General features: G+C 44.9%; 1 protein-coding gene across 2 annotated transcripts in view; it reads right to left on the reverse strand.

The window, feature by feature from the left end:
* FASN (fatty acid synthase) overlaps positions 1-21,787 on the reverse strand; it is a 108,740-nt gene that overhangs the window by 16,850 nt on the left and 70,103 nt on the right. For both annotated transcript variants that reach the window (XM_029599026.1, XM_029599027.1), the window contains exons 26-34: positions 18,085-18,239; positions 17,211-17,414; positions 11,048-11,198; positions 9,113-9,291; positions 8,135-8,254; positions 7,280-7,402; positions 3,951-4,174; positions 2,143-2,350; positions 1,366-1,517 (exon numbers count right to left, since the gene is read on the reverse strand). In XM_029599026.1, coding sequence (XP_029454886.1) covers positions 1,366-1,517; positions 2,143-2,350; positions 3,951-4,174; positions 7,280-7,402; positions 8,135-8,254; positions 9,113-9,291; positions 11,048-11,198; positions 17,211-17,414; positions 18,085-18,239 — 1,516 coding nt within the window. The remainder of the gene's footprint in view (positions 1-1,365; positions 1,518-2,142; positions 2,351-3,950; positions 4,175-7,279; positions 7,403-8,134; positions 8,255-9,112; positions 9,292-11,047; positions 11,199-17,210; positions 17,415-18,084; positions 18,240-21,787) is intronic.

Genomic DNA, 21,787 nt, shown 5'->3' on the forward strand with positions numbered 1-21,787 from the left:
CTAAACTGTGATACTAGTATACTGCAGTTTAACAAATCCAGTATGAATTTACTCCCTTGAAAACTGCTTTAACATGCTGTTTAAATGTGGCTTAGTAAATAAGCTCCTGTATCTTTTAACAATGAATTTAATTTATTTACGCTGGTAGATAATATACTTTGGAATGGGAGAGAGGGATAGACACACAAGTTATATACCACTGCCCACTTCTAGACCCCTTTGGTATCACCATCCCCTGCCATGAGGCACTCCAGGGAGCAGTACATCACCCTCTCTGGACACTACCCCCAATCACTGAGCAGCCCGGTCATGAGGCACCATCTCCAGCATATGGACACAGCTAAGACCTAAGTACCAATCTCAACCTCCGGGCACATCCAAGTAGCACCTCCAGCCTTGACATAGGCAGGTATCATGGACCATCCCCAGCCTTGGCACAGCCAGGTGTCACCCACAATGGCTGATTGCACCTCAAACTGGGAAACACATTTCAAGTGATTTTAATCACCCACCACAGCCAGGGCAGGGAGAGGAAAAACCAACAAAAAAAGAAGAAAAGTAATTATTTGTCTGTATAGCTTGATGGCAAGACCTCAACTAGAATATTGTGTCCAAATCTGGAGGCTGTACCTCAGATAAGACAAACAGAGGCTACCAAAATGGGGCAGGGTCTGCACCAAATGCCATATAAGACTTAAGGATTCAATCTTTTTTTTTATTTTAGATTTAGTTCATGCCGTTTCATTGGTAGCACAAACTGAGTTACACTCCTGTTGCCGGAGGGCTTAGATTGTAATCTACATTTGTACCTGAGGCTATGGATGGTGACGTTTCTTGCTCAAAGTCACAAAGAGCATCAGTGGAAGGAGTAGGAGTTGAACCCTGGCTTCCCTGGTTCTTAGTCCACTCCTCTACCCACTAGGCTGCTCCTCCTCCACTCTAGAGAAGAGGAGGGACAGAGGGAGGTATGATATTCAAATACCTCAAAGATAGAAATCGGGCACAGGAAGCAAATACTTCTCAGAGGAAAGAAGGTTCTAGAACAAGAAAGCATAGTATAAGCGCTAAGAAGATAGATACAGGAACATCCAAAAAAAGGTTTTTCATGGAAAACGTGGTGGATGCATGAAATGGACGTCTAGTGAAAGTAGAAGAGACAAAGCTAGTAGCAATTCAAAAAAGCCTGGATAAATATAGGCTCCCACTGGCAAAGAAGTGAGGGAAAAGTCAGAAATCAATTAGAGTCTGGGTCACGGCACCAGAAATGAAACTGGGCAGACTAGCTGGGCCTATTGGTATTTGGTATTTACCTGCCATCATATCTTATATATCTATGGTACAGATAACAGCGACCACTTCACTAACCATTGCCAGGTTAAATATTCCTCCGACTGGCCCCAATTGATTTGCTTCCTTTATCAGGCACCGTGTTCCTTTTAAGGACCCTACATCATGAGTGGATATCAGGACCTGAACGCCCATCTCCTGCCAGTCTTGGACACGCTTTGCTTGGTAGCCTGTAATAAGACAATAGTTATTATGCGAGGCTGTTGGAATCTGTTTTCCCTCATATAATCGCTGTAGTGTGGTCAGGTTATGAACCAGAAATCTGAGGCGCTGCAGCCAGCTCTTACCGCTCAGCGTTTGCTCGTAACATATTCATCTAGCAATTCACGCAGATGCTACCACACGCTGCTGCACCAAGTACACATCTAGTTATCTGAAATTCAGCTACAACTTTTGATACGTAACAGGTGAATAATCTGACTTGTCCATAGTCAGAAAGTTATTTGGCTGCCATAAACAAATTTTAACAGTGCCTATGTGATAATGGCTCAGTCATACAGGAAATGCATGAACGACCAGAGGTACCAACCCCAAGAATGTGCTCTGGGTGTGCTGGAGTGCGTACTGCGAATATTTAGAGAAAGGATCTTCAAAAGGGTAAGAGAGGAAGATGAAAAGAGTCTAATTGGAACATATGATAATTACAAATAAAACTAAGCTTCTGCAATGGAATTCTCCAGGAGAGACCATCTCTCACATCTGCCACCACAGCATTCAACAAGGCCGGGACTGACTTATCCAGCTAGACATGGCCAGTCCACGACGGCTCCCCTTAATCCCTCCATCTATGCTTACCATATCGTATTCCAGAGCGAGATGTCAGCACCAGCTTGCGAGCTCCTCTCTCAATTAGCCACTGAGCTAACTCCAGACCAAAGCCTCCGAGGCCTCCAGTGATGATATAGGACTTGGATGCTGGGCATGAAGTTCTAGGGACAGCAGGAAGAAATACTGGCTCAACCTCTTCCGCAAGAATCTTCTTCTTCTTCTCCTCTTCCCGGACCTGGCAACATCACAGCAAGTTATTCAGCAGAGGAGAAACAGGAACATATTCTTGGCAGAAAGATAATCTGCCTGTTTTGGCAATGATCATATCATCATTGTGTATCCCCAGTTGGTTTGAATAGCAAGGCGCTGGCCCCCTATTACGGCACAGGTTCTTAGTCTCAGCCACAAGGCCAAGAATGAACTGTCCTTAGCTCATGACTCAGTCCTTTTGTTTCTTTGTAGCCACATGTGTTTAAACTTCATTAACAGAAGTGAATTCATAAAGATTGCTCTGCTGCCATCCAGATTCCACATGTCAGATATTTAACTAATAATGTATTCTAGTATGTGCGAAGTCACATTCAGCGATGCAGTGAGTGGGACGTCAGCTGGTGAAAATTAACCAGCTACATTTGTTTGGGATTCAGCGGGATTTTAGCTGAGTATATTCAGCAGCAAATGTACCAACTTAAGTTACTTGTATAAAGTCATCCAGGTAACTTTGCTGTTCACCGGGCTCTTCAGTATTGACAAGAAAGACCTAGCATGCCAAGCAGGTGCCAATCCCACCTCTCTCCCATATCTTATTTTTTAAAAAGGTGTTGGCCAAATATCCCCTCCTCTTGAACCCACCAAGTGGCCCACTGAGCTGAATACTACGTGCAACAGAGCTGACAGCTCCTACTGGGCAAGGTTACCCAGTTAGCTTCAATCCATTAAACATACTTAGTTCTGAATGGAGATTGGTCCCTTCAATACAGTGGTGTAGGGGATTGTCAGCTCTAAGCACTTAGAGGTCAGTGTTCAAAAGCTTTTGGAAATTTTACCCCCCATACCCACACACAGAGCATAAAAAAGTTTTTGGACACAATTTTGAGTGCCCACAAAATTTACCTGCACTAGAAAAAGTGTCAATGGGGGTGTTTGGATACAGGGCTTAACTTTACCCAGTGAGCACGTAACATTCTGTGCACAAGTCTGGAAAAACAGTGGTCGTAATATTATATTCACTGTGAGGCTCGTGCATTGCCTCTTTTCGTCCAGCTGGATTTCAGCTGCATAATGATTTACCCAGCTAAAATTTAGGCAGCGAAGGAGGGGGGAGAAATCATGAAATGCTATGCCTTGCCCGGCTAACTCCAAAAGTTAGCCAGACAAATGCTTTGAATATCAACCTCTGTGTATTTAGCTTGTAATGAGGATACACCACTCAGTGTCGACAGCTTGCAGTAAGCACACTGCTCCTTGTAAAGGGAAAGCTTGTAGTATTTAGTGAATATCAGAGGTGTACCACTTTTGTCCTTGGGAGATGTAAACAAACCTGGTTTTCAGAATATTCACAATGTATATTTGCATGGTCTGAGGACTAGGTTAATTTACATAGCTTGGTTACCCAGAATACCCAACCTGCTTGCTGTTCTTAAAGACCAGGGTGATGCACCTCTGCTTGTACTGAGTGAGCTGCTCATTGCAAGGCATTTGGTTTTTCTAACAGCAGATACAGCTATTGTAAATCATTTGAAGACCCCACAGTGACCATGAGCTGGATTATATGGCTCTACAAGAATCAGAAAAGGTAATGAGGACAGGTGAGAAAGTGGGATCTCTCCTCTTACCTTCAAAAGGACTTTGCCAATATGTTTTCCTTGGGCCATGAACCTGAAGGCTGCCTCTACATTTTCTCTCTGAAAGACAGTACTGCGCAGGGGTTTCACTACACCAGCTCTGATGCCCACTTTCAGCAAATTCGATACATCCTCCCAGTCCCGGTTCCCCTCCTCAAAGAGCGCATCCAGCAGAATCCCATGAAAGGACACATTCTTCAGGAACATAGCCATTCCTGCGGAGGCATGAAGAGCAAATTGTCACAGACTGTTTATGAGAGGGGAGGGCCTTGTGTGTACTTCAGCATCACACTTGCTTTATATTCCAGGTGCTAAGGAGGACCATTTCCAAGAAATGTATAATCGGGCCTTCTCAGTAATTGGGCTTCTGCTTTGGAATCAGTTACTGGAAAACTTGAAAATAACTGATTTTAAAGTTTTCCGAAAGAATCTGAAGGCCTTGTTGTTTACTGAAGCCTTTGTTGAGATTTTACTGTTTTAATTTGTTTCACTGATCTTACAGCGTGGAAAACGGGCACTCAGTGTTGCTGCTGAAAACAGATGACTCTCTGGAATCCTGATTTCAGAGGAGAAGGGAGACTACTGGAAGGTGTTTGTTATATTGGTGTGCTGGGATGGAGTTCATAGCTCCAGCAGGGATGCACTGGAGTTAGCTAACTTTCAGGTCGATACAGTAAAGTGTGCTCCGTCGGAGCGCACTGTCAGCCTGCTCTGGACGCGTGTTTTCCCTTACCCCTTATTCAGTAAGGGGAGGAAAACACGCGGCCCACCCGCAGCACCTAATAGCGCCCTCAACATGCAAATGCATGTTGATGGTCCTATTAGGTATGCGCGCGCGATTCAGTAAGTAAAATGTGCAGCCAAGCCGCACATTTTACTCTAAGAAATTAGCGCCGACCCAAAGGTCGGCGCTAATTTCTTCCGGCGCCAGGAAAGTGCACAGAAAAGCAGTAAAAACTGCTTTTCTGTGCACCCTCCGACTTAATATCATGGCGATATTAAGTCGGAGGTCCCCAAAAGTAAAAAGAAGTAAAAAAAAAAAAAATAAATAAATTTGAATTCGGCCCGCGGCTGTCGGGCCGAAAACCGGACGCTCAATTTTGCCGGCGTCCGGTTTCCGAGCCCGTGGCTGTCAGCGGGCTCGAGAACCGACGCCAGCAAAATTGAGCGTCGGCTGTCAAACCCGCTGACAGCCGCCGCTCCTGACAAAAAGGAGGCGCTAGGGACGCGCTAGTGTCCCTAGCGCCTCCTTTTCCCCGTTTTTCCCGCGCCACCTCATTTAAATACTGAATCGCCCGCACCGGCGAGGGGCCGGTGCGCGCGCCGGGAGAGCGGGCGTTCGTCTGCTCTCCCGCGGTCTTACAGTATCGACCTGCCTGTGCCTAGGTTTGGCCAGTTAGCACTGAAAATGTATACTAGCCAGCTAACCCCACCCCCAGGACCACCCAGAATTTGAGCAACTAAATTTAGTCACATGGTAGATTTTCAAAAGGACCAATCTCGCTTGCTAATGCTAAGGCTAGATTACTTTTGGCAATGCACCCTACAGTAACACTGAATCCATTTTCTGAAGGGTTAGCTGGCTAACTTCAAAAGTTAGCTGGTTAAACCTCTGACTAGCTAAATTTGCAGGCACAGAACGTCAGCTTCTCAGCACAGGGGCAGCTCTATGATTTAGCTGGCGAGTGCAATTTTCAGTGCTAACTGGCTAAATTTATCCAAACATCTTCAGTCACACAAATAACAGTCCTAAATCTAGCTGTACAAATTCTGAGCCCAGAGGCCTCCCCGTTCCTAAATCCAGTGACAGATTTTGGTTTCTGTTACCTCTAAGTATTTATCAGTCCAAGAGCCACATTGTGCAGGTCTCCCTTCCCACCAGGCCTCCATTTTTCTTAATTCCCCTTCCCCATAAGACTTCTGTTCCATGTAGACTTGTAACTTCCTCCCTCCCCAACTCAATTCCTGTCTCCCTCCCTCCAGCTAGACATCAGATTCTTTTCATCCCTCTCAATGCCCCCCAACTGAAATGTCAGGGCGCTTTGGTTATCGTAAAGCAGCATGGGCAGAGACTGGATGAGCCTTGCGTTCATGGGTACCCCCCACATGAAAAACCTGAGGGGACATGGACACTTTAGTGCCTATTAGCACAGGGCCGCAGGCTCACTCAATCTCTGCGCATGCTGCCTTGCGATATCGTAAAGCCAGTGCTGGAGCACTGGGGTCAGTTGAGGGATGACAGGAGGGAGGGAAAGAAATGGAGAACAAGCTGGAGGGAATCAAATCAGATTGGATGCCTGTAGGGTTGTAGGAACAAAAACTTTGCTGCCCCCATAGTTTTTTTCACTGTAAGCACAGGTCTAGTTAGACCTGTAGTAAATCCAGGCCAGCCTGAATCTATCCACTTTGAGCCTCCTCTTGACCACTTGTTCTAGAATTTCCACTGAAAAACAATTTCCTTTGTATGCATTATTTATCTTTCTTTTCTTCTTTATTCAAACATAATTACTTGCCCTTTTGATAACCATCAAAGTGAGGTACATTTAAAATACATTTTATACTCAGACATTCTAATGCCTTTGAGGTATCTGCATGTCTCTCTCACTTGTCCTCTAGAATATACATATTTAGGTCCTCGAGGACAATTTTTAAAGCCATTTGTGTGTGCAAGTTGCATGTCTGAAAACTGCCTGCCCTCAGAACGGCTAAAAGCACATGTGCTGTTCACACTGCCTGCACTCCCAGTCATGCTCAGGACAGGCGAGGAAAATCACATGCACAGACAGTTTCTCTCTAGATCTGAAAATACAACCTGCAGAAAATGGAGGTGCAAATAAAGCGAAAGTAAGCATGTACTTTCCCTACTGAAATTGATTCAGAGTCTGCAAGTGAAAAGTGGACTTTGTCGCAGTGGACAGAATTTGAAAATTGACCCCAAGTAAAAAAAAAATAAAAAAGTGGGGAGACAGGCTGGGGCAATCATCCTTATCTGCCATTATCTACTACAGTAATTGTTATAATAAATAAATCAAGACGACTTTGTTTATAAAGCTGCCATAGCATGCTAACACCTATATTAAAGTGAAGAAGGGATCTGTGGGGTCTCCAGAGCTTGTAAGGTCCCACAACCTGTCAAGACTCCTGTTAAGAAGTATATGTGAGGCCTGAGATGGAAGGAGAGGGAAAGTCCCTCTGGTAAAGTGTTCTTGGATCACTCTTTGCTCTGCTTCTGCACCTACGCTGGAGCCCTCACTATTACAGCCAAGTATTACAGGAAGTGCTTGACTCTTCTGCTGCTAATTGCCCATGCCAAGTCTCACCCAGTGGGCTGTTGTTGGAAAGATCAAATTTGCCAATTTCCAGGAAGCGTCCATGCCGAGCAAGACAGCGCAGACTGGCCTGGAGTTTTTCTTCTGCCAGAGAGTTTAAAACCAGATCAACACCTGCAGGGAAAAGAGACAAAACCATCAGCTATCCTTTCCTCTGTATCTCCATCTCTTCTCTCACCCCCTCTGTCTGCACCTAATTCAAGAACCAAATTAAGTTAGTCCAATAAAAAGTTTTGGGTTTTTTTTTTGTTGAGACCTAGGTTTCACCAAGTCATGATGATTTCAGAAGGCTAGATTCCTTGTAGGAAGTGGTGGTCCAATATTACAAAAAAAAAAAGCTGAGATCCTAAATTTAGGAACCTGTTTTCATCAAACTTATGCTCCTAAATTCAGTTGAAAATAGGTTCCTAACCTTAGGCACCTAACATTAGGCCTCTAAATGAGGTCTCTAGTGCTGGAAATCAGCACTGAGCTCCAAACTTTGATCCTCTACCCTGTCACATTATTGATGCTGTTACTGCTTTGGGCAATAGGAAATGCAGATTATAAATAAACTTGGGTTGCACTGGCCGTGCCCACTTTTTAGGGAATCATATTTAGGCAATCAGACTGGGAAGATTTTCAGTTTGTCAGACCTAGATGCCTAATTCTGTAAGTTAGGCACCTTGATCTTCTGAACAGCTAATGACTAATGGAAAAAAATATAAATCCAAGGTTAAACAATAGAAAATGTGGAAAATAAGATTCTCGATGGGGTAACGTCACAGCTACGCCAGAAGCATGTTATTCTCCCTGCCGCTTCCCAGCAGGAATAGGGTGTAATTGCACTGGTTTCTGGACACTTACCTTTCCCCCCAGTCATACTCAGCACATGCTGCTCAAAGGATGTATTTCTGGAATTGGCAAAGCATTTATCATCCAGCTCTGGGAACCTGGCTTGCAGATACTCTCGTTTCTCAGCAGAGCCTGCAGCAAAAAATTGATTTATTTAGAATAATTTATATCCTGCCTATCTACAGGGCTAATGTCTAATAGGGAACCAACAGGGGAAACAAAGGGAAGGGAAGAACTGGAGGAGACTCCTTGGAATGGGGTGAAGGAAGAGAAAGGAGCGAGAGGGATAGGTCTGGAAAGCAGTGAGGGATTTTCTGGCTTATTGACAGGAATTGGGAGAAAAAGTGAGGGGTCTCAGTGGAAAGGCAAGGGAAGATATGGAGGGTTGTAGGGGCTGGGGAAAAGGTATAGGAAGGAGATGATGGGATTGGGAAGGAGACAAGAAGAAGTGGGGACTGCCAAAAGTAAAGGAAGGAGACTGGGGAACGAGTGGGAAGAACATGGAGTATGGAGGAAAGAGGAAAGAGCTGGGGAAAAGATGTGGGATGACTTGCTGGAATGCACATTCAGTGGAATGGAGAGTGGAGGAAGGAAAGTTGGGGATGGTTTGCTGGGAATAATGGGAAGAAGCTTGTAGGCAAGCGGTGAAAAGGATAACGTAGACAAGCATTGGGAGATAAAAGGCTTGCAAGAAAGAGTAAAATAAAAGGGATCTGGGAAAGAAGAGAAAGCTCATTGAGAAGGGAACAGGATCAGGGAAGGCTTACACAAGCTTGAAATAGGAGCAGAAGTCTCATGGAAGAAGAAAGGGAATAAAGGAAGTGAATGAGGGAGCCATGCAAATTCACAAGGGGGGGGGGGGGGAGTGACAAGACTATGCGTGTTAGTCTAAGTGGGAGATTGAGTAGGGGGAAAAGTGGGGGGATGGACATTGTTTAAGCTGGGGGTGGGGGGGGTGGTTGAGTGTGGCCATGGAAAATCAGTACCTACCTACGGTAGTATAGACCACACAGCCCATGCTCAGGGCTATGGCGATGGCTGCTTGACCCACACCTCCTGACCCAGAGTGAATAAGCACGCTCTCCCCTTTCTTCATGCGACCGCGAACCACCAAGGCATAGTAAGCAGTGGTATAGACTACTGGCACCGATGCAGCATCTTCCAGCGTCCTAAGGCCAAGACAGGCATCATTTTAGCTTTGAAGAATTAAGATTTTATTTTGCCTTAAGATGAGACATATGGTCCAGGATGAATCTTTGAAATTTGCCTTCTAAGTCATTTACCCACATAAAATGGCTTGACTGATAATTGCCTCCGCAAATCCAGCTAAAGGTTCATGTGGGTTCCATAGTGAGTTATTTGAAGATTGCCCCTTTACAGTCGCCAGCCACCCCAGAACGAAACCACTCAAAGACAGTATCAGCTCTCTGCAGGTCAGCGACCTCCTGTGAACCTTGGTGCCCTGTTCCTGAAGAACATGGGGAAATCCACCCCCCTTCGGCCAAGGGGTCCTCTCCGTGCCCCCTGGCCGGACCTGCCACATCAGGCATCCGGGAATCCCAGGGTGCGAACCTTGTATAAATCTGAAATCTCAGAACACGCTGAACGCCCGCCACACACTGTCCTTCAGCTCGCACGGGATTCTTCACTGGGACTAGGACCTAGAAAAATCTCCTGCTGTTGTGCTTCGCCCTTTATGCCCTAAGCCTAAGGAACACCAAGCAAGCAGCCCGCAGCAGATCTGTCCCTCATATACCCCACAGCCTGCTCCTCCGGCCCCTCATCCAAGGGACTACGTGAAGCCAAATCTAGAAACACCCCCCCCTCCCCCTGGATCCTTTCAGGCTTTTTTTTTTTATGACAGAACGTGGGCAAATTTGTGCCCCGCTGTGGGGTCGTGGAGGCTTCCCCCTTGCTGCCCTCCTGGTATGAGAAGCCCAAAGCCATGCTCCTGCAGGACTCCCGACAGCCAGGGAGAGGGTAGGAGTGGATCCCACATCTCCCCTGAAGCTCTGCTGCCGTTTCCATGCTCGCAGGAAACCTTCCAACGCTTCCCTAAGTTCACAGCATCACCCCCGAGGCTGCCCCGCCAGAACTGACCTCTCCGCGGAAACTCAGAGGCCACGCACCAACCACGCAAGGGCAAGTTTGACAACAAATGCACATATAGCGCTTAAAAAACAGAAACTTTTACACATACTTCCAAATCCTGTGCCAGAACACCCCTAAAGCTCCCATTTTTGTCCCCATTGACATTTACACGCGATACTGCAAGTCCTTGCGTAATCTCGAGGTTTATAAAATAGCTCATTTTACGCATGCGATTGCTGTTTACCGCTTTGAAAATTATCCCCTTTAAAATCCCTCAGGGGATTGTGCACAGCAAAACGATTTCACGCATACTGCTACATGCAAAGAGGCTTTCTGGTGGGGGTGGAGGGAGAGGCGTGAATTTTGGGCAGGGCATGATTTATGTGGACACTTTCCATTTCCAAAAGTCTGCACATAAATGCACACCCAGTTCCACCTGTCTGGGAGAATGTGAGACTTTGTGATTCCCTTTACACCTGTGGATTTTCGAAGCGGATCCATGCTCAGAAATCCCTTTTGAAAATTCAGACTAAGGCCTGCAGGGCAAATGTACCCATAGACTTTAGCTTGTGCGGGCTGTTGGAAAGCCACCCTCTTTACTGGGTGTCAGGCTGAGCGGGTGGATTCGTTGGGCTCATTTTCAAAACGGACACATCATGCACAACAAGTCTGCTTTGTAATTCAAGGAAGCTTATGCACATTACAAAATGTCCCCCTAAATGACATAGCGACTTCAGATTCTACTACAAATAATGGCTTTGGGTGCTGACTTGATTATTTCTCATGCTGTGAGATACTTCTCACCGACCTAAGAACAAACAGAAATGGATTTACCAGTGCTCTGGAACGTCCCAAAGGAATCGTTGGTCCGCATCCACCATGGTAGCCAGCCCTTTGGCAGGAAGCAGTCCCATGACCCTCTTGCCAGTTGGGTCGCGACCTGAAAACTCCATTCCCAGGAGACACTGCTGTAATGCCAGATCACCTGAGAAAGGCAAAACAATTTGGTTTGAAACCTGCCACGGGAAGAAGGACTTGGCTCAAATATGTCTGCTGTGGACAGACATATTTGAGCGAATAAGTGAATGGCACTTAACTCTTCTGTTGCAATCATAGCTCAAACATAACAAAACAGCTGTGGCCTGTCCTCATGAGTAAGCAAGCCCTGGCTTACTCCTTCACTGCCCTTCTCACATATTTATAAATGGCTTTCTCCAATCCCTTGTGCAACTCTGCATGTCAAGCCTGTATCCTTTTCCCCATTTTGATTTGGGAAGGTTTGGGGAGGAGTGGGGGGTCAGTGATGGGGTCATTTCTTAATCAGGTGGAAGGGAGTAGGGATTGCAGAGGGCTGTCGGCCCTCTCCCCTTGCCAAAAGTTTGCATTCGGGAGTGAGAGAGCCTTTGGCCCTATTGCTCGTCTTTGCAGGGTTGTGCAGGAAGGAGGAAGCATCATGGGAGCGGGCATAAAATGGCTGTTGCCCCCTCCTTTTACCCTAACTCATTTTGTAACTTGGGACAGGAGGAAAGGAGGATCTGTCTGGCCAAATTTAGGTCTGCCATGGCTGCATTTGGTTTTCAGCCCTAGCCACCTAACTTTCTGCCCTTGACCTAATTCTGCCCCCAGGCCCAGCCAGAATTTGGCCAGCTAAATTCAGCTGTCTAGTGAAAACCAAGCAGCTAAACTGAACCACTCAACCCCAGTGAATATTCTAAGTCTTTACTTAGCAGGTGAGATCTCTTTGCAAATTTACCCCATGTTTTCTGAAATGCTCAATAAAACCTGTACTCCAGAAAATTCTAAATCATTTTTAAACCCAGCTCTACTACTAGCCTTGACCACATCCCTCAGCAACAAATTTCAAAGCTTCATTGTGCATGGACTGAGAACAATACTTTCTTATGTTTGTTTAAAATCTGCTAAGCATTAGTTTCATGAACTGTCCCCTAATGCGAGTGCTATGTGACTGTTTAAGGAAGACATTTTCAACAGCTCGGATTGTGTGCAGAGTAGATGACTTATTTTCGCCTGTGTAATTGCACCAGTTTTCATAGGCTAACTACCCACGGTTCCCTTTGAAAAAGAGCATGTGCAAACTCTGCGCATTAAGGAGGGCCCTTTGCAAAAACATTTACTCCCATAAAACACATTTTTACGTGCCTAAAAGGACTTTTTGAAAATCACCCTGGGGGGGCTGTATGCGTAAAATTACACATGGAAGAGATTTTGCCTGCACTTTTATGTGAAAGGGGCATTCCTGGGGCGGAGTTGGGGACAGGGAAATCATTTACTCAAAAAGTGCATGCGTGAATGTTCACTTGGACATTGACATCTTCTCTTTGACCGGGGTAAACATGCGCACCCATATCGTGCTAAGGTTCAGACGGTCCTGCCAATTCTCAAAGCCGACCCACCTTCTTCAGACCCCTTTAAAAATCAGGCCGTAATTTTATAACCCTCTAAGTATTGCGTACTTTCCACCTGTTTTTTTTGCTTTTGGCCAAGCAACAGCTCAACAGCATACACGCTTTTGGAAATCCCACACATATTAACTCTTTTCTTCTCTTGACCTAACTGTGTTGAGCGGATGCCTTCTTTAAGTGTGGCTAAGGGTACTCCGACTATGGAAGACCTGAGTACTTTACACTGCATGTGAAGAAGGCAATCTTCAGCCAGGCCATTTTAAGGTATTTTGAGGACTTTCAAATTGTAATCTGCCAAGAAACTGTGGTATTTGTGTGGAAAATAAATATTTTAAAATAAAATACCCAGGTAAATGCCTTTAAAAATTGCCTTCAAAAAATAAAAAAGTTCCCAATTAACTTGCTCCACCCCGCTCATGACTTTATAGATCTCTATCACACCCTCTCCTTGTCTTTTCTCCAGGCTGAAGAGCCCTATCCTCTTTAGCCTTTCCTCATAGGGGAGCCACTCCATCCATTTATCATTTTAGTCTCCCTTCTTTGTACCTTTTCCCATTCTGCTATATCATTTTTTAGATGAGGTGGCCAGAATGGCACACAATGCTCAAGCTGTGGTCACATCATTCTTTACATTTTGATGTTTTCTCATTGAAGAATCACTTTCACACGGGCAAATCAAAGTTTAGTTGTGCTGAAATGAACAGCTGAAGATGGATAGCGCTGTTGTATATTGATTTTACAGTGATAAAAAACCTTAGGAGGGAAAATAATACTAATGTCCGCCATACTGTTTTGCGTGTCTGTGTTTTGACTGACCGTAAGCGCCACAGACCAGATACTGTTATGTATTTCTGTACAGCTCTGCGTACTTCTAGTAATGGCACAGAAATGAGAGGTAGTAATAGTCAGGGCTTTTTTCTTGGATAAAATTATGCCGGTACTCCTCTGCAGGTCCATCCTAGGGCGGGGAGGGGGGGTGACCTATAGTCAGACCCTCATCAAACACAGAATAAGGGGGTCAGACTAGAAATACAAATGTGCAGACAAAAACTGAACTGGAAACCCAATGGAGCCAGATTGTGCATGAAGGGCAACATCAAACAAAGAGAAACAGAAATGCATTTCCTTCTGTCCATGCAAAATATCAGAGATGCTGTTCATTCACATTCCCAAAAATGACACATTTGAATCACTAAACCACAATGCTTTTTTTCTCCATCTTTGTTGTCTGGACATTATGGGCCATATAACACCCCCCTCCCACAACAACAATGGGTGCTCTGTGTCCCCAGCATAACACAGCCTGTCCAGGGCTTTCTAACCCCAGCATCAGTGGTGGCTATAGGTGCTGGCAAACCGGGTGACTGCCTCACCCCTTAGGGGACCCCAACATTTTTTAGCTGTGTAAAGTTTTTCCAAGGAAGAGGTTATATTTGCATTTTAACAATTGACTATTTAGCTAATCCTCCCAAAGAATATTCAAGGGATTCATGATACAGCTTTCACTGCAATTTCATTATTAGAGCATAGGGAAATGTAAAATATACAACTTGTTTGTAGGTCAGCAGAATTACGCTTCTAAGGGGCCCCAAATGATTCTCCTGCCCAGGGTCTGAACAGCCTTAAGGTCACTACTGCCTGCTACTCCTGCTCTGCCAGTTTAGCCTGTAATATCACATTATATTTTTCAATAAAGTATTTTCAAATCTTTTGCATTTCTTGTTCTTTTATTTCCTTATTAGGTCTTTCTCCTGATCCCAGCTCAGTTTCTTTAATGTGTATTCTTTATTCTTTGATGTATACCAAATAGTTTCTTTTTTCTTTTCCTTATTTAATCAGTCAGTCTCCATTTTGCTACATTTTCTCTCCACTCTCATTTCTGTTTTTTTCTTCTTTACCTCACTGACTTTCTTCTAGATGTTTCTGCCCTGCTGCTACTTTATTCTCTTGCTGATCTCATTCCCAGATCATATTTCTTTTATTTCTTTTGATTTCTCTTTACTTTCATTTCTGTTTATCCTACCTAGTGCACCACCCTCCCCTCCTTCTCTCTTTATCCTACCTATGCACCACCCTCCCCTCCTTCTCTCATACATACACCCCTCTTCCACATACCACTCTCCTTGGCTCTCACACATATACACCTCACTCCACTCCTCCTTCCCATATATATCCCTCCCCAATTCTCTCTCATACACACCTCACTCCCTTCCTAACACACATGCATCCTTCCCAAACTCTCTCACACACTCCTCACTCCCCTCCTAACAAACATGCATCCTTCCCAAACTCTCTCACACACTCCTCACTCCCCTCCTAACAAACATGCATCTTTCCCAAACTCTCTCACACACTCCTCACTCCCCCTCCAAATGCACATGCATCCCTCCGTAATTCTCTCTCACACATACCTTACACCACTCCTCCTCATATACATCCCTCAACTCTCACACACATACACATCTCAGTTCCCTCCTAACACATTGTATTAATCATTCCCTCCCCAGCCTGGGGAATCTTAGAAGGCCTGTTTTGTGTGCCTATGCAGTTTAGTTAAGTTATCAGAGCAGGTCAAAGGGAGAGATTGCACAGTAGATACTAATAGAGAATCATGAATGAACATTCTAGCTAACAAGATGTTGAAATTGCTGAAACTGCAAGGCTGCACTTTTCAGAAATAGGCTTAAGAAATAGGTAAAGGGGAATGAGATCATTGTGCCATAGTAGCATAAAAAGTTGCTTTCTTCTGATATTGCAGAGAAGAGATGTTAGACATTATTATTCATTAAGATGATACATATGATAACTTGCTGGAATAAAATGCAGAAATGAAGTTGTGATTGGTTAAGCTGAGATAAAATGCTAGGATAAGAGAATCACATGCTAAGACTGTAAAGGTATAAAATAATGCTTAGGTGCTGTTTTAATTAGAACCAAGATGTCACTTCTCTGTTGCATACATAACCAATAAAAGTGGAAGCTACTTACAGCAGCTAACTTGGATGTGATTTTTCTATTCCATCTGTGTAAAGGAGCAGACCAGGTCCTGGGATTTTCCAGAAAATCCACTGCCCTCTAACACAGTGTTTCCCAACCATCCAGGTCTTCAGGATATCCATCATAAATGCACATAAGATAGATTTGCATATACTGGAGACCCAGGGTATGCAAATCTATCTCACGCATATTCATGGGCCAATCCTAAATCCCTGACTGGCTAGGTGTGCCTCCAAGAGAGGGTTGGGAAACACTGATCTAACATATTACACCCTTGCTCTCACCACACTATTTACCTGCTCCTTCCTCACAAACACACCCCTTCTTCCTTTTCTCACTCATCTCTCCTCCATCCATTCCCCAGATTCCCTCTTTTCCCCACCCTTCCCTCCTTTTCTTCCCCACCATTCCCTGTTCCTCCCTCCCTTGCTTTCCTCCCTCAACCTTTTTCCCCTCCATCCATCCCCTCATCCACCTCTCCCTCCTTTTCCTCCATCGCCTCTCCTCCTCCCCTTCCCTTTCTGTCCTTCATCACTTTCTTCTCCACAATTCCCTTCCTTCCCTCCCTCTTCCCGTTCTCTTTTGGCCCTACTACCCCCAAAGCTCTCCTGAAAAGCCAAAGCCATGCAGGGCCATGGGAGTCTCTGAACAGCTTCAGCGCTGCCTGTCCCTGTGGCCTGCCTCCTCTCTTCCAGCTGCGCGCTTCCTGTGTGAAGCAGGAGGGTCACAGGGACAGGCAGCGCTGAAGCTGTTCAGAGACTCTGCAGCCTGTGCAAGCTTCCTCGTAAAAACCACCTGCCCAAAAAATAAAAAGCAGGTGCAAAAGTCTGGGAATGCTTTGTACCTGTGACATGCGTCAAAGGGAAATTACACCCACCCTCTCTCTTTGAAACTGCTGCAAAGTCCATGGGTCAAAAGTACTCGCAGACCTTGCCCCAAAGAGGACAGTCTGAAAATCTCCCCTGAGTAAATCACAAGTTATAGTACAGCTCATGAAAGTTTAACAAGCTGAATCCCAAACCTGCTCGATAGTGACAATCACATACAACCTTTGTCCTGATTCTCTTTAAGCTCACCATGAAAAGGGATTTGGCTGACTAGGCAGCAACTAGATGTTGCCACTTTTTAACAAAGGTCTTCTTGAGGTCATTATTTGTCTAGTGGTGCTGCATTTAGGTTTTTGGCAGCCCTAGGCACTGTTGATGCTGTGGGACCTCCTCCCTGCAATTCCACTTTCATTTCCTGTCCTCTCCACGCACCTCCAATTCCATTCTTGCCCCCTCCTCGATACATACATCCACTTTCACTCCTCCCCAGGTGCACCTCTAATTCCATTCTCCCCCTTTCCATATCTTTATTTCCTCATCCCATCCCCCTATGCATTTCCGATATCATCCTCCCCCCCCCTCCCCCCTCCACTAGGAGCCAGAAACAACAAAAGGGGTGCCAATCAGCAACATCTTCAGCCCCTGCCAGCCAAATGGGAGGAAGTATGGCAAATCTTTGCTCCCAGCCTGCAGGTTAAACTGCCAAGAAGTCTAAGGGGAGCTTGCACGTGATCCATGCAGCACACTTACCTGGAATGGCATCAGGCGGCAGTTTCCCGGTTGCTAGCATGATGTCTCGGAAATTGAGTGATGCATAATAAACTTTACAGAGCTGCACGTTGGGATTGCTTGGTTGAAAATGACGCAGTGGAGACGTGATCCAGCGGAGAGAAGACAGGTCACCACGAGTCAGAACATTCACAAAGGCACAGTCTGTTTCTTCCTGCGGCTGATCTGCAGAAGTGCAGAAACAGGAGTTAGAGAAACGTCTCTAAATCCTAACCTCCTTTGCAAAGAAACAGGAGCACAGTTAGGGCATCAATTACAGGACAAAATTCCCCCGTGACCCTGGCAAATGCATGTTGATGAGCCTATTAGTCACCCAAAATACAGAAAGTAAAATGTACGGCCAAGCTGCACATTTTACTCTCAGAAATTAATGCCTGCCCAAGCCAGGAGTTAATTTCAGATGGCACCGGGCAAGTGTACAGAAAAACAGAAAAAACTGCTTTTCTGTACACCCTCCGACTTAATATCATAGCGATATTAAGTCGGAGGCCCCAAAAGTAAAAAAAAAATATGCCCGCAGCCCGTGGGTTGGAAAACGGGTGCTCAATTTCGCCAGCGTCCGTTTTCCGAACCCGTGGCTGTCAGCAGGTTCGACACCCGACACCGGTAAAATTAAGCATCGGCTGCCAGACCTGCTGACAGTCGCTGCTTCCGCCAATAAGGAGGCGCTAGGGATGCGCTAGTGTCTCCCACAGTTTTTTTTTTAATTGGCCTGTGTGTAACTCCGTCTGAGGGCCAGGCAGCAGTGCATGAAGGGGTCACAGATGAAAATGAAAGTTAGGTTGTGGGAACTGAATTTTCCTAATTTCAGGTAATATTAAGGATGGCACCTCACCTTGTTGCAGCAGGAAATACCGGAAGGAACCCCACTGTCCATCCCGATAAACATTCATTGCCAAGTCTCTTTTCAGCAGTATTTGTGTCTCTGCCGCAGTAGGATGAAGGCAGGGAATAACCGAGGAAGCTTTTAAGTTTGACACAAAGATGCACCTGAAAACCAAAAGAAACCATTTAGCCACTGCACTTTGTATTATCAGCAGGATTTTATCAGAATTTTGCTTACACAGCTCCCACCACGAATGTGCAGTTTTCTTGCTTTCCTCCTTCCTTTCCAGCCCTCATCAAGGAGAAATCTCTTAAAAGTTACTCTACTGGTACTACCTGGTCATGTAATATCTTTGGGGTCGAAAGAGAAGATTTATTGTGGATAACAGCAGGAAGCTGATTCCAGAGGCAAGGAGCAAAAGATAGGAAAAGTGCCAAAGCAGGAGACAGTTTGTTTACATTGGGGGTGCAGTGAGGAATAATCAGGGACAGGAAGAGTGGCAAGATTAGCACTTGAATAATAACAGGGAGAGAGGAGCAAACTCAAACCAATATTCAAAAAAACCTAGGTGCCTTACTTTTAAAAAGGTAGGCAATATGACTTTTGAATTTTATAATTTTCTCAGGTTCAATGCCTACATTTAGGAACCTTAGAAGTGGCCGGGGCCTAGTCAGGATACATTTAGTTGCTTAATGCAGATTTACATTGCTGGGCTCCAGAGTTAGGAACCCAAAAGTTAGGTTGTTACTATACCTGACCTTGAGTTAAGGCACCTAGTAAAGTGAAAGTCAGGGGCCCAGATTGTAGTGGTCAGTGCTCTTTGAATATAAGGCTCAAAGGGAATACATTTAAAAGCAAATATAAGGATTTTAAAGAGGCCACAGTGTTTGACTAGGAGAGTTGCAAGAAGAAGCGATGCATGCGAGTGTCATGGCAGCTGATGAAATAATCAGGCAGCAAAATTCTGAAGTATTTGTAAAAAAAAAATTCAAAAAGCAGAGGCAGGAAGACCAGCGAGTGAGATGTTACAATAATCAAGACATGAGCGAAAAGTGCTTGAGTTATAAAGTCGATAACGCAGGGAGGCGCAGAGTCTGGAGATGGAGAATCAAATATTACAGCCAAATTGCTAGTAGCGTGAACGAAAGAAAGATGTTATCACTAGAAAAGAAGCCTGACAATGGACAGGTGGTATGTGGGCTTGCGGGGAAGGACAAGGCTTCTGTCTGGGATACATTAGGAGAGAGGAAATGAAAGCACATCTAAGAGGTGACTGAGACAAGACAAAGGGATGTGTGAAAAGATGCGGCAGAAGGAGGAGATGGGAGAGTGAGTTAAAAATATGGGAAGAAAGAAAAGAACTGAGACCAAGATAAAGACCAAAAAGGGACCTAAAATGGAGGCCTGGGAACCACCAAACAGTAAGGGAGGGAATGAAGCAGATGAGAAATCACTGACAAGAACAGTGAAACACCAATCAGGTGGACAGGAAGAAAGCCACTCAAAGGCACAATAAGATATAGCAAGGTTTTCGAAGACATACGGGATGATCAACTGTGTCAAACATTATGGAAACATCAAGGAGAAAAAGGATGAAGGAAAAGACAGCTAGGCATGATATAAGACAGATTTGATGGAGGGGACCGAACACAAGGTGGAATGGAGGGGTTTGGAAGCTTGAGAGTTTTAGAAAGACAGAAAACTGTGGTTATATATTTATGGGGGCAATAATCAAAGCAAAAATCCCACACAAGCTTTGGCTTTGATTAAGGCCCAGGAAAAATTACATGCAGAGGTTGTACTTGCTTTTTCTGCATGAAAATTTCCCCTTGGAAAAAAATGTGGTCATGGAGAAATCAGCAGAACCTGGAAAAATGAAAGAATAGATAAGGACGATTATATTAAGAAAGAAGTGGTAGAAAGTTCAGTGCAAGGGAGAGAGGGGAGAAAAAGGAGAATAAAAAAGCCAAAACAAACACTGTGTATATCCAGTGGACTGTGAGATAAATGAAGAATAATAATCTGACTTTGCTACTGAGAATGTGGAAAGCAAGGCAGAAAATTGATCTCTAATGGTGCATGAGTGTTTTTGATTGATCTCCTAGAAGGCACTGATAGTGGACAGTGAGGGACGTCCATGGTTGTGGAGCTACTAGGCAAGGTCTGAAAGGAATAAGAGGATGGGCTGAGCTAAATCTGAAGAGGAAAACAGAGGCTGCAGTACTGCAATTAAGGGACATTAATTAAGATAGCCACTAGTCTTAATTGCTATATTTCCATCTGCTTTCGTAACTTTATTCTTGTTTGCTCTCTCTTTACAGTTTATCTTTCAGGTTTCTTCAGTTCTTCTCTACATCTCCCTCACTCCTCAATCACTTTCTTATTGAGGCATACTTCCGCTTGAACTAAATCAGTCTTACCTCTGATGTTTCTGATAATGCCTCGGTAGCTTTAAGAGCTGTGGTGGTTTGTGTACTTGGCTAGTCCATTGATATATCTGCTCCCTTTGGGAGATGAATAGGTCATGATTTAGGTGCAAATTACCAGATGCCTGGTTGCTCTGCTGCCTAGCAATTTCAACCTGCTGAGTAGAGGAGAAGCAGCCACCTCCGTGGCTGAGCTCAGCCCACTGCTGTCGGGCTGCGGAGAACAGAAGCCAGCACTGCAGCCTGACTTAGCTCCTTGCCGCTGTATCACGGAGAACAGAAACTGCTACTACAGCCTGAACTGGTTCCCTGCTGCTGCGCCATGGAGAACAGAAACCAGTGGCTGTGGACTGGCTCAGCCCTGCTACTAGGCCATGGAGAGCCACCACTATAGCCCTGACAAAGACAAGAAGCTATTTCAAAACAAAACAGATAATCCTCGCCAAAATGAAACACTTACTCCCTCTTATGCTATGTTCTTCATTGTGCTTTCCCCTTGCTCATGCTATTTTTTCCCCCTCCTCCTTAGCCTGGCCCTAATTCCTTCCCTACCTCATCTTCTCTTTCCTTCACCACCTAGTTCGCATAACCTCTCCCTTTCACCTTATTTCTTCTTTATCCCCAAATTCCTCAACCTGCTACTTCTGTATCATCCCTACCTTAGCTCTCCCTTTTTCCCTTTCATTCCTCCCAAATGACCAATGGTAGGGATGAGCAGGGATCTTTTTTTTTTTTTTCCCATCACCAATAAGCTGATGGAGACAGGCAAGAAGAGAAGAAGAACCTCCATGGGCCAGCAATGGTGGTATCCTAAATGTGATAGGCAGGGCTGGATGTGCAAGCCACCACTGAGATTCCTCACAGTGGCAATGGCCCAGTGTGAAAGAAGAGTTCAAGAGGCCAAGGGAAAAATCATATTGCAATATTGCAAGCATATTCCTGTACCAGACAATAGACTACAAGAATATTCTCATCTTCCTTGACCTCTGTGTTGCTTATGACACTGCTGATCACCACTTAAATTCCTTGATATTCTACACTCATTCAGAGCTCAGGGCTCCATTCTATCTTAGTCATCTTCTTTTTTTCTCCCATCACAATTTTAGTGTGTCCTCTGGTGGATCCACCACTACCCACCGATCAATCAGTGTGCCTCAGGGCTCTACCCTTGGACCTCTTCTTTTCTCTCTCTATACTCACTCCTGTGGTGTCATGATCTCCTCTCATGTCTTTTACTAAAATCCTTATGCTGATGACTCCCAGATCTACCTCTCTTTCACCAGACT

This window comes from Rhinatrema bivittatum, chromosome 4 (assembly GCF_901001135.1).
Source record: "Rhinatrema bivittatum chromosome 4, aRhiBiv1.1, whole genome shotgun sequence".
Lineage (NCBI taxonomy): Eukaryota > Metazoa > Chordata > Amphibia > Gymnophiona > Rhinatrematidae > Rhinatrema > Rhinatrema bivittatum.